General features: G+C 35.1%; 1 protein-coding gene across 6 annotated transcripts in view; it reads left to right on the top strand.

Annotated features, from left to right (window-relative positions):
• The window catches only part of Cldn16 (claudin 16), a 98342-nt gene that overhangs the window by 72164 nt on the left and 12519 nt on the right, over positions 1-13659 (top strand). For 4 of the 6 annotated variants that reach the window (XM_074073534.1, XM_074073533.1, XM_074073531.1 and 1 more), the window contains one exon: positions 7090-7299. In XM_074073534.1, the coding sequence (XP_073929635.1) occupies positions 7186-7299 (114 nt within the window). In that variant the 5' untranslated portion in view covers positions 7090-7185. The other 2 variants (XM_074073532.1, XM_020159869.2) reach the window with 2 other exon arrangements.

Below are 13659 nucleotides of genomic sequence, written 5' to 3'. Positions count from 1 at the left end.
CTCCCAGGTTCCTGAATTAGTTCTCTGGGTGTGGGACTCCATGGTCTGTACTTCCAGCAAGTGGCTTGGAGATTCCAGTGTGCACTCAGGCTTTAAAATAATGGCCCTGGGAGCTTGGTTACCAGAAAAGTGCATTGTGAAAGGTCCCTGTACAAAAAGCTAGCAGCTGAATCCAGGGCTTTCTGTAAGGGGCATGAGCTTTTGGACTTGAATTGCCTGTTCAGATCAATAGAGCTTGTATGTGTTAGATTTTAGGACACAGGAAAGATTGGCTTATGACTCACCAAAGCAACATGTGTACATCATAGATGCCTTACACAATAGGTAATGACATTCTTTGAATAAGCACTTAAAAATAAGAATTTTTAACATACTTTTAATTAAAACAAGTCAAATAAAATAAGTCAGATAAAAGACATCTGTAAAGTGCCTGATGTCACACACTGTGATAATCACTGTTCATGTATGTAGTCTTCTTTTTGACTATAGTCTTATGTCCCACATACTTTAATATCTAGTTTTTATAATAAAATTTAAATTTTATATACTTAGTAAAATGAATAAATAAGGTTTAGTCACAAGTTTATTTTATTTTTTATTTGTTTATTCACAGGTACATACATTGTTTGGGCAATTTCTCCCCCTTGCCCCCACCCCCTATCCCCATATGTCCCCTGTGTGCGCTCCCCTTATCATGTGACCCAAATCCAACCACATTGCTGCATTTGCCCTATATCTAAAGTCCACATATGAGGGAGAACATATGATTTTTTGGTCTGCTGAGCCTGGCTAACCTCACTCAGAATGATATTCTCCAGTTCCAACCATTTACTTGCGAATGATAAGATTTCATTTTTCTTCATGGCTGAGTAAAATTCCATTGTGTATAAATACCACATTTTCTTAATCTATTTGTCAGTGGTGGGGCATCTTGGCTATTTCCATAACTTGGCTATTGTGAATAGTGCTCCAATAAACATGGGTGTGCAGGTGCCTCTGGAGTAACCTGTGTCGTATTCCTTTGGATATCCCCAGGAGTGGAATTGCTGGCTCATATGGCAGATCTATGTTTAGATTTTTAAGAAGCCTCCAAATTTTTTTCCAGAGTAATTGCACTAGCTTGCATTCCCACCAGCAGTGTACAAGGGTTCCTTTTCCCCCACATCCTCACTAACACATGTTGTTAGTGGTGTTTTTGATGATGGCTTTTCTAACAGGGGTGAGGTGGAATCTTAGTGTGGTTTTGATTTGCATTTCTTTTATGGCCAGAGATGGTGAGCATTTTTTCATGTGTTTTTTTGCCATTTGAATTTCTTCTTTTGAGAAAGTTCTGTTTAGTTCACTTGCCCATTTCTTTATTGGTTCATCGATTTTGGGAGAGTTTGGTTTTTTGAGTTCCCTGTATATTCTGGTTATCAGTCCTTTGTCTGATGTATAGCTGGCAAATATTTTCTCCCAGTCTGTGAGTGGTCTCCAGTTTAGAGACCATTTCTTTTGTTGTGCAGAAGCTTTTTAGTTTTATGAAGTCCCATTTGTCCATCCTTTCTCTTAGTTGCTGAGCTGCTGGGGTTCTATTGAGGAATTTCTTGCCTATACCTATTACTTCCAGTGTGTTTCCTGCTCTTTCCTGTACGAACTTCAGAGTTTCAGGTCTGATATTAAGGTCCTTGACCCATTTTGAGTTGATACTAGTACAGGGTGATAAACATGGATCTAGTTTCAGTTTTTTGCAGACAGATAAGCATTTTTCCCAACAACATTTGTTGAAGAGGCTCTCTTTTCTCCATCATATATTTTTAGCACCTTTGTCAAAAATAAGGTGGGCACAGTCGTGTGGATTCATAGCTGGGTCCTCTATTCTGTTCCACTGGTCTTCATGTCTACTTTTGTGCCAGTATAAAAGTTTGTGTCTGTTTTTATTGCTATTTGAAGTTGGGTATTGTGATACCTCCAGCTTTGCTCTTATTGCTGAATATTGCCTTGGCTATTTATGGTCTCTTGTGTATCCAATGAATTTTAGGGTAGATTTTTCAATCTTTGTGATGAATATCATTGTGATTTTGATGGGAATTGCATTAAACATGTAGATTGCTTTTGGTAGTATAGCCATTTTTACTATGTTGATTCTGCCAATCCATGAGCATGGGAGATCGTTCCATCTTCTGTAGTGTTCCTCAATCTCTTTCTTCAGAGGTTTGTAGTTCTCCTTGTAGAGGTCATTCACATTCTTTGTTAAATTTACTCCTAGGTGTTTGATATTTTTTTGAAGCTATTGTAAATGGAACTTTTTCCATATTTTCTTTCTCAGTTTGTGTGTTATTGGTGTATAGAAAAGCTAATGACTTTTGTAAGTTGATTTTGTATCCTGCTATATTGCTGAGCTGTTTATGATGTCTAGGAGTTTTTGGGTGAGCTTTTTGGGTCTTTAAGTCATCTTAAAGACCCAAAATCTGCAAATAGGGATTTTTTTTGACAGTTTCTTTACCTATTTGTATTCCTTTTATTCCTTCTTCTTGCCTAAATGCTCAGGCTAGGAATTCCAGTACTATGTTGAATAGGAGTGGTTATAGTGGGCACCCTTTTCTATTTCCTGATTTTAGAGGAAATGGTTTCAGTTTTTCACCATTAAGTATGGTGCTGGCTATAGGTTTGTCATACACAGCCTTTATAATATTGAGGTACTTTCCTTCTATTCCTAGTTTTCTTAGGCCTTTTATCATGAAGTGGTGTTGGATCTTATCAAAGACTTTTTCTGCATCCATTGAGATGATCAAGTGGTTTTTGTCTTTGCTTCTATTAATGTGCTGTATTACATTTATAGATTTAAGTGTGTTGAACTACCCCTGCATCCCTGGGATGAAGCTGTCTTGGTCGTGGTGAATGATCTTTCTGATGTGTTGTTGGATTCGGTTTGCCATTATTTTATTGAGGACTTTTTATTGATGTTCATTAAGGAGATTGGCCTGTAGTTCTCCTCTTCAGAGGTGTCTTTGTCTGGTTTTGGGATGTGTGTAATATTGGTTTCATAAAATGAGGTAAGCAGTTTTTCTTCCTTTTCTATTTTGTGGAACAGTTTAAGGAGAATTGGTACTAGTTCTTCTTTAAAGGTCTGATTAATTCAGCAGAGAATCCATCAGGTCCTGGACTTTTCTTTTTTGGGAAACTCTTTACTGCTGCTTCAATTTCACTTTGTGTTATAAATCTATTCAGGTGATTAATGTCCTGTTGGTTCAATTTTCGATGGTCATAAGTATCTAGAATTCTGTCCATTTCTTCAAGATTTTCAAATTTCTTAGAATATAGGTTCTCAAAGTAGTCTCTGATGATTTCCTGGATTTCTATGGTGTTTGTTATTATCTCTCTTTTTGCATTTGTGATTTTACTCATTTGGGTTTTTTTCTCTCCTCATTTTGGTCAGGTTTGCCAGGAGTCTGTCAATCTTATTTATTTTTTTAAAGAACCAACTTTTTATTTCATTGTTTCTCTGTATGTTTTTTTGTTTGTTTGTTTCTGTTTCATTGATTTTGGCCCTTATTTTCATTATTTCGCTCCTTCTGCTTGTTTTGGGATACAAGCTTATTTTAATATATTCTTGAAAGATGTTTTTTCAACACTGAGCTTAGTTTTGTAGACTTTTACCTTAAATACTATGGACAAATTGTATTGAATGGAAAAAAGTAATCCCCATGTGAGCTATTACTAAAATAATTATGTCAATAATTGATTCTTTCTAGAGTAATGACTTGTTTCAAATCCTTTCCGCTGTCTTTTCTTCACTCTTTCTATCACAATCTCCCTTTCTCATTCTCTTGCATTAAAAGCCATATGAAAAATATTTTCACTATTATCATTCAAAAATTCCATTTTAGTATAGAGAAAAGTCTATCTGAGGAAGATAAAATGATGATATGTGTGAGCCTTTAACTACTTTTAAACGACTATTGGCTACAGAATATATATAAGCTATCTACCTACATGTATATTAAACTCTACTTACCATAGTATATCAAAAACTTTTTATAAAAAAATTAAAATATTTTGCTTTAGCTTATTTTTTCAGATAGTAGGGTCTCACTTGTTTTGCCCAGGCCATCCTGGAACAGTGATCCCCCCACCTGTGTCTCTCATATAGCTGGAATTATGGGATTATAGGCACCACTATACCCAATTTATGGCTGACTTAAAATAGGTTTTCATAACAATTTTGATGTTACCTTTCCTTTCAGAGACTCAAACCTTCACAAAAAATTTAGAATTGAAAACATTTATTTTTTTGTTTCTATGGTTTGGTTTTTAGTGGTACAAAGTTTGAACTCAGGGCTTCAGTGCTTGCTGGGCAGGCACTCTACAACTTGAACCACACTTTCAGCCCTTTATTTTTGAGATAGGGTCTTGCTTTTTGCCTATGCTGGCCTGGACCATGATCCTCTTATTTTATTTTTTCACCACAGCTGGGATTATAAATGTGTTCCCCTTCACCCAGCTTTTTTCCACTAACTTGGGGTCTCACAACTTTTTTGCCCAGGCTGGTCTCAAACCATAGTCCTTAGGATCTCATGCTCCCAAGTAGCTTGGATTACAGACTTGAACCACTATATGTGGCTTGGATTAAAACATTTCTAATAAGCTGATTGATTGCTTTATTTTTAATTGATGTGCTGAGTGGGGGTACAATGTGGCAATTACAAAAGTTCTTACAATTTAGCAAATACATCATACTTGAATTCACTCCTTCTACCATTCCTCTTTGTCCTCTCTTCCCCCCATTCCTGAAATAGTTCCAACACGTATCATTTTTCCATTTACATACATGTACACACAGTATTTGCACTGTATTCACCCTCCCACACCATGAGCTGATTATTGAGGGAAAAGAAAACATATCCAACACATAAACTTTACTATAAATAATTGTACATATTTAAAAGATACTACCTTTTTAGAAGTGATAAGAATATGAAGAAAAGAAATGCCTGATTACAGAAAAGAAAGTCAAATATATATATATAAAATGAAAAACTGGTATTAATAAAAATCAGTTACTGGGCATGATTAATCCCAGCTAGTTGGGAATCAGAGATAGGAAGGATCACAGTTCAAGTCCATACTCAGGCAAAAAGTTAGTGAGACCACCCCATCTCTACCAATAACACAGGCATGGTGGTATGTGCCTGCAATCCCAGTTATGAGGGAGGTGTAGGTAGGAGAACTGTGGTCCAAGGCTGGCCTCAAGAAAAAAACATGAGTTGCTATCTGCAAAGTAACTGAAGCAAAAAAGGGAAGGAGGTGTTGCTCAAGTGGTAGAACACCTGCCTAGCACTCACAGTGTACTATGTATATCATGTGTAATGATCAAATTTGAGTAATTAGCATACCTAACACATCAAAATTTATCATTCTTTGTAATGAGTGCATTCAGCATCCTCTCTGCTAGCTATTTCGAAAGACACACTGTGTTATTGTTAACTATGGTCACCTACTGTGAAAAGGAATGGTAGAATTATTCCTGCCATCAGTAACTTTGTTCTCTTTGTCTAAACTGTCCTCAGCACTCCCCATTACATTCCCAAGCCCTGCTAACCACCATGCTACTTTATACTTCTTTAGGATAAACATTTTTTAGATTCCGTAAATAAGCAACATCATGTGGTGTTTGTCTAACTGTGCCTGGCTTATTTCACTTAATGTAATATCTTCCAGTTTCCTCCATGTTGCTGAAAATGAAAGGATTTCACCATTTTTATGGCTGAATGGTATTCCATTGTATGTAGATAGCGAATAGTACTCCACTGTGTATAGATAACTACCTTTTCCCTATCTTTCATCAGTTGATGGATACTCAGGTGGCTTCTATCTCAGCTATTGTGAATAGTGTTGCAATCAACAAGGGGTACAGGTGTCTCTTTGAGATGCTGATTTCATTTTCTATGGATATATACCCAGTAGTGAGATGGCTGAATTATACAGTTCTGTGCTTAGTTCTTACATTAAGTGATTAATGAGCATTTTAACCCAGACTGTTTTAGGTGTCAATTCTTGCTCTGAAGCTTATAGGGTGAGAGCTTCTGAACTGTGATTGATATAAAATAGGAGTATTAATATCTTCTTCTTGAGATGCTTGTGAAGATTCGATAATACCATGTCTTCAAATCATTTAGAATACTTTTACTAATTTATTTAAAGTATACCAACAATGAATCACTGAAAAAACACACAGAAGTGCACACACACACACACACACACACACACATGCCCAAGAAGAGTATCCTTTGAATTAAGAAAGGAAACATTGTAGAACAATTCTGAATTTTGTATTGTTGACTTATAGTATTATTGAAAAATATTGAGGTTTCATTCTTTGTCTTTTTTTTGTTCATGTGGATTTGTTTGTGTTTTCTTTTTACTGACAAGTCATCTGGGGGAAGAAGCCACAGTCCATAAATATGTATAAATATTACATGTCAATTAGAACATTTTAAAAATCATTTTTAAATGCATAATGACTCCCAGTCTCTGATGTTGAGAAATTAGGACCCTTGTCTCTGCCTCCAGCCTAGGTGCTAGAAATCCTTCCTGGGCCATTCTGCCTAGCACTTTGGAATGCAAACTGCCTTGAGCAAGTGCTTGCTTAGCATAATTCCACTAGTGGCCTGTCTAAGAAAGTTAGAGAATATTAAAATATTCCTGACAATAAAATAGCACTCAGTCAACTGTGTAGCTTTCTTGTGAGGGGGAGGAGAAAAGCCCACTTTCCCTGGAGGGCCTGAGAAAGATCAGTTTACAGCCTCAGCCTTCGTGCCACCCTTCATCCTTTCCTCCATCGTGGCACCAGCATGGCCTGTGGTGATCATCATTTCACAGTAGCTACAGTCTGGGCAGAAAATGTTACCAGTCTCCTTCTTTCCCCCACCCAGAACGCACTCAGTCTTCTCCCTCACCTGGATTCTGATTGGAGGCCGGTGGCTTCAGATAATGACCTCCAGGACCCTCATCGTTGATTACAGCTTATTTGTATTATGCTTTCCTCAGTGTAAGGTGCCTGCAGTGGGGTGTGAGGAAAAGTAAAGCCCTGTATTTTCTCATCCCCAGGTGCATGAAGTGGAAGGCCAATAGTATTCCAGCTATTGAGAAGGCCCAAGATTGGCATCTGCCCATGTGTCCTTTCTCGACAGGCTGCTCACCATAATGAGGGATCTTCTTCAGTATGTCGCCTGCTTCTTTGCCTGTTTTTCTACTGGATTTTTGATTGTGGCTACCTGGACAGACTGTTGGATGGTGAATGCTGATGACTCTCTGGAGGTAAGAAGTCAGCAACTTCTTTTTTTTGACCCAGTCTAAATTTTCTCCCAGTCTTGCTGCCATATACAAATCTCAGCACATTTCCTACAGTTTTAATAATGGAGATAGCCAACATGGACTGACTTACTACTTACTGAGTCTTTATGTTATTAGCTTGATTAATCCTCACCCTAACCTATGAGGTAGATATTGTTGCATCCCATTTTACAGATGAGTAATGAATAATCCCTCTTTTATGTAAAACTAAATTCACATAAAAGTAATTACATAATTCCTGCCACTGAGTTCTAAAAATCTATCTCTCTCATTGCTACATATACCAAACTGAAAAATGTTCCATTAACAGCCTTTCTTTTTATCCAAGGTAAATTTGTTAATGACAGCACTCAGAGTTCTGTAATAGACTTTCTAAAAGAGGCTAATAATCTAAGGCATGGAGTAAGCAAACTCAAGGCATATAAACCTACCCAATTCATATGCAATGGAAAAAGATTGTTTTAATGATTTTCCAAGCAGAAAACCTTCTAAGGAGAAATAGCTTTTCCATTGCGTCCCAATGTACAGGGCATGGATTTAAGACAGCCTCTTTAAAAAATGAGTGACACTTGGGAACTGGCTGTTAGGCAAAAGTGAGTGAGTGCATTCACGTTTAAGAATTTTCCTGTTCTCACAAGATAAATTTAAAGCTCAAAGACATTTCTTATGGTCACAGGAATCACAGGGAGGTGAAACTGAGCAAAATCAAATCTTCAGGATCAGCTGTTTTCATTAGTAAAGTTTAGGAAAATGTAGGTAAGGAAAGGGAATAATATATCAGGAGCTCAAACAACGAGTATATAGCAACACCATTTGCTCTTTTATGTATATCCTGAAGGAAACAAGTTATTCTGACAAATGCTACAATGTCACCCTTAGGAGTTTAGGAAAGATGCTGGAGAGCAAGTCTATAGTTTTTTTCTAATTTTATTTATTAAACTCTCAAGTTGGAGTTAGAAATGGAAAGTAATTATCTTCCTATTTTGCTGTGCATTCTTTTTCCTACTTTTTTTTCTTGATTTTAATTTTCTTCTTATTTATACAGGACATTTCAAAGTCAGTGGAGTTATAAATGCCTCCTTAGTGCTAGAAAATTATGTTTCTAAAAACTGTGATAAAATTGAACTACTCTAGAATGTCTCCCTTAAAGTGAGTCTGGTGATATATTTTATCTGGCCACGCATATGCGCAAATGAGTGAAGAACATTTTGCACAGTGCTCAGGGAAAAGAGTAGAAAAAGCCTTGTGCTGTCATTAGTTTTCCATTATCCAGAATGCCAGTCATAGCTATCAGTACAGAAATAGGCTGGACTTGAGTGAACTTAAAATTGATCTTTTAAGAGTATTTTTAATATGCAGAATCCCATCCAAACTCATTGCTAAAATATTTTCTGAAAATTTGAAAGTCTTTTTACTTAAGATAATTGGACTCTGTCATCCTTACTTGTTAAGAAGTAGAGTTCAATGATGAATGTAGTTTGTTGAGAGAGAGAGATAGAGAGAGAGCACAAGAGTGACATTGAGCATGAAAAGATGTAAAGATGGGAGAAACTAAAGAACTGGATTGATGGGATTGGTAATTGATTTCATGTGGGAAAGAGGTGATGAAGAGAGAAGTCAAGATTGAAATCCACTTACCATTTCAGGGCAATTGGTGGGATTGTGGAATCACTCATCTAAAGCTTAAATGGGGGAATATTAGTGTCTATATTGAAGTCATAGTAGAGAAATATCCCCAAATCACCTGCTTTTCTTTTCTGTCTTAGTTTGGTATATCATATCTGGAAGCAGGGACACAATTCTTTAGTGGGGAAATATATAGTTTAGAACTGATATCAGAGGGACAATAGGTTAAATCCCACCTTGTCGTATAGTGGCTGTATGACTTAGGTAGGCTTTTAAATTACTACAAACCACATTTCCTTCTCTGTAAAGGGAGAATGATAATACACACGCCATAAATTTCTCATGAGGATTAAATGAGCTGTGTATCCATAGAAATTACCACAGCATAGGCAAATACAAAGCAGCCAATAAATGTTATCTATATTATGATTGATTTGCAATTCATTGTTCTGTTTTTGTTCTGGAGGAGGAGATGACATTTTGTGTAATATTCTCTGAACACAGAGAGCAGAGATTTAAGTTCAATTCTTGTTTTTGCTATTGATTCTCTTGGAAAAATTTTGTTTACTTCTCTGGGCTGTAGTTTGCTCATCTTTGCACTCATGGCTGTTATTTTATTGCTTGAGTAGGGGAATAAGGCAGCTAAAGGAATGCCAAAGCACAGGTTATCTATCAAATGCTCACATTTAACAAGGTAATAAAGAATTAATAATATTATTAACATGTTGACTGTAAGATGTGCAATTATTAATTATCACACTGGGTTATAAAAATAATTTCTTTACAAAGTTACTGCTTTCTCCATTATCAGAAGGAAAAAAGTGTTTCCACAAGATGATTCAATTTTCAGTTAATTTTTTGTTAATTATTTCCTGAAAAACTGCTATACAGCAAGCAATGTTATGATTAAAATTTTATTACTTCAAAAGAAGGTTGCTCACACTGGAATTTATTTTATCCTCATAATCAGGCTCTTCCTTAGGATTTCTATTTGCATTAATGATGACATAATTCTTTCAGACATAAAGTACCTACTAAAATTATTATATCTAGTATGTGCTCTGATTATTTATATACTAGTTTTACTTTCGGTTGACTCCAAACTCTTGCAGCAGGTATGTGATAATGGTCTCTTATTTCCTAGAGTGATTTTCTACAGTGCCTAGCATTGATGTCTACATTATAGGAGCTCACAATACATTTGTGCAGATGGACTAGGATTCTTGGCATACTGCTGAAATAATGAGTAAATGAACGAAATAAAATGTGTGGTAATCTTGGATAGGATCTATTAAACCTAAAATAAGAAGTATCTCTACAGAGAAACAACATATTTTTTAAAGCAAGATCTTATATCTTGCTGTAATTTATGTTTTTTAATATGTGTATTTGGCTCAACTTTTTCATAAGATAGGAATAAAGATATAATCTGCTGACATGTCCATTAAGGTTGGTGAAAAGTGTATTCTGTCTATATAAGAAGGTTTTCCTATTTGGTGCTTTAAAGAGAAAGAAAAATTTTAAATGAAAGGAAAAGTATTAATATTTTATAATCATTCAGAAAACATAAGCTGGATCTCTGTCACTGAGCCAGTTGTGACACCATACGTCTACAGGAAAGGATTCTAACGTATATAGCTTAAATAAATTAAACAAGAAGTATTCAAATTGAAATATTTAGATAGTTCAGACATGTAAATTGGTTCACATAACTACAAAGACTACAAAAATTGTATTTACTCACTAAGTTTGAGCGACTCTGCTACCTTTAGCCAGTACTTTACAAATGCACAATGTATTTTGGTAAATAAAATCATGACTTTCTTTTATATCTTATAAATGAATGGCAATATCTATCACAATTATTTTAGTCTTTATCCCCAGATATTATTAACTCCTGTCTTGAGTTACTTTTAAATGTGAGGTAATAAAAAATGTAAAATAAAATACAAAACTAAAAATTTCAGAATCCTAGTTCAAAAAATACTAAAATACATTTGAATTACTTACAAAAATATTATTAAAATTTTTGGGTCTTAATAAATGTATCTAAGTAAATGGGTTAGTTTTTCCCTCAATGTTGAAACATGTTATTACAAGGATGACAAAGTAGTGTGAAAATTATAACAATTAATTATAAACAAGGTATCTTTAAAAATAATGTATCCTAATGGTTCATTACATTTGGTTTTGGTTTACTAATTGTTCATCCATATATATTTATAACCTAATGTGTAGTAACAAATAAAATCTTGTTTGATAGTGGTCAGTCAACAATAAATATTTACTAAGCCTGTTGTATATTATATATAATATATATTTATATATTTTCCACATAATTGAAGAAGAGATAAATACCAAGTATCTTTTGAATGTTTCTAATTCTCAAAAGAGACATAAAAAGACAAGGCAGGAAAAAAAATATGTGTTGTTGCTTGTCTTTCAGGAGGGATAAAGAAAAGAGAGGTTAACAAAAAATATAATAGAGAAATCTCTAAATTAAATTAGTATTTAAATAATGCACAAAACATTAAAACTATACATACTAAGCAAGGATTATGTGATTTTTAAGTAAATGTGTACACTGTATAAGGTTTAAACCATGTTAAACATATCTGTCTCCTCAAAGATTTATTAATTCTTTAAAGTGAGATATTCAAAATCTGTTCTTCTAGCATTTTGAGATGTATAGTCCATTATCATTACCTATGGTCACTCTCCTGTGCAACAGTGCACAAGAACTTCTTGCTCCTATCTAACTGTAACTTAGTTCTCATTAATCAACCTCCGCCCATCCCTCCCTCCCATCTACTTCTCCCTGGCCTCTCTCAACATCTATGAGATCAACTGTTTAGATTCTACATAGTATTGAAGAAAAAAAAAAGTACTTGTTTCTTGAAATCGTGCAGTACTTATCTTTCTGTGCTGGCCTATTTTACTTAACATAATGACCTCCAGTTCCACTGACAGAGAAGCCTTAATGGAGTTCAAAATAGGAAATCCTGGGATTAAGGAATGGATTTATAACACTATAACTCAACTAGGAAGAGTCATCATCAACATGATTTCTTAAAACCTTCTAAGTGCTAAACCTGTTCCTTCTTAGTACCTAGTAAACACTTTGCAGAGAGAGCTGATTAGACAATATTCAGAATGGCATCAAATCAATATCAATGCCATAGTTTGTCTGGCTCCTGGATTTAGCTGTTCCAGTTTATTTAGACAAGTGAAAATGACATTTGAAGCAACAATTGTGCATATAGTGTTACTAATAATCATTTTCTACTTCAAAGCTCAAATGAGAGTTAATATGTATGCATGTGGATTTGGAAAACTGACATTTTCTTGAATACATATCTACTGAGCACTTACTATATACCAAGAAGGAGAGACAATAGGCTTCTTGAAACAAGGTGCCATGTTGTTGTCAGTTGTTGCAATATCTCCAGCATTTAGTTGTATATTAAGCATGTAACAGACATTCAGTTTGGAAATGACAAATGCAGTTTGGAAAATTGACAGACTGCTCCACTAAACACACATACAAAAAAACGAAAAGCAATGCAACATTGTAAGTACTATAAAACATGGACACATTACTGTGGAATCTCAGGGTAAAAGGAGACTCACTCCAACTGGAGAGGTTGGGGGAGGCATCTTCGAGCCAATGTACATGATCAAGACAGCATAGGAACAGTGGGGACCCAGTGGCATAAGTGTCACCTAAACGGGAGCAGTTAAACCTGAAACTGGGGAGTCTGGGAGACCAGGCTGACCAAATTTTCAAAGAAGTCAGGAATCTGGTTGGTCCTATAACATCTCTCCATTTTAAGTATTGGCAAGCAATGAAGAGACTTTGGTTGGGCTCATGTTTGTGCTTTTTCTTTAGTGTCATACTGTGGATAAATAGACTCTCATTTAAGGAATAATCCACTTCCACTCTCAAGTGACAGACATTCATTTGAATAATATACAAATTGTTTTGACTTTTCTTTCTATGTTATATGTAAATGTATCAATTGAATTTTAAAAAGAGAAAGCTTAAAATTGGAACCTTCCATTTCAGATGAATCTGTGAGATAAAAATTATCAGTTGACATTTTGCATTTTTTGCCCTTTCTGAAAGGTTACCTTAGCCATAATATTTTAAGCAGTAATATGCTTTTTAAGAACCATGTTTTAAAACTTTCAATAACTTACATTTGCTTGCCTTTTAGAGAGTTGCTAATAAGCCATTTTATAAAAGAAGGTTAGGTTAACCAAAGACTATACATTACAGCAAGGAGGGCTTTCCTAAATATGATTAATAGCATAAAATTTTTTAACCTTGTGTTTTGTACACAAAGGCACCTTTAAGTGTTTCCAGTAAGTGTTGTATTAACACAGAAGTTTAGTTAATTACAGTCTCCATTCTCACGTACCTTAACTGAGTGTGAATACCAAGCAACTTAATAGTGTGCCCCTGAGCGCTAATACCTAATGAAATTAGATTCCTTGTTTCCTCTAATGAGCTCATTGCTTTTCTAAATATGGTCATTGCAAGTAAATGATCAATAGCCTTGAAATTGACACCACTACTGGATTATTTTGGCAGGGCAGTAATACTCTTACTAGTTTGAAATAAAATGTTTCTCACACAAATCTTGGACCACTTTCTGACAGCCTATATAATAGGAATAGTCATATATTTCAGGTGTA

The sequence above is a fragment of the Castor canadensis genome, chromosome 5 (genome assembly GCF_047511655.1).
Source record: "Castor canadensis chromosome 5, mCasCan1.hap1v2, whole genome shotgun sequence".
Taxonomy (NCBI): domain Eukaryota; kingdom Metazoa; phylum Chordata; class Mammalia; order Rodentia; family Castoridae; genus Castor; species Castor canadensis.
The sequence above is the reverse complement of the archived record's forward strand: the minus strand, read 5'-3'. Positions and strand labels throughout refer to the sequence as shown.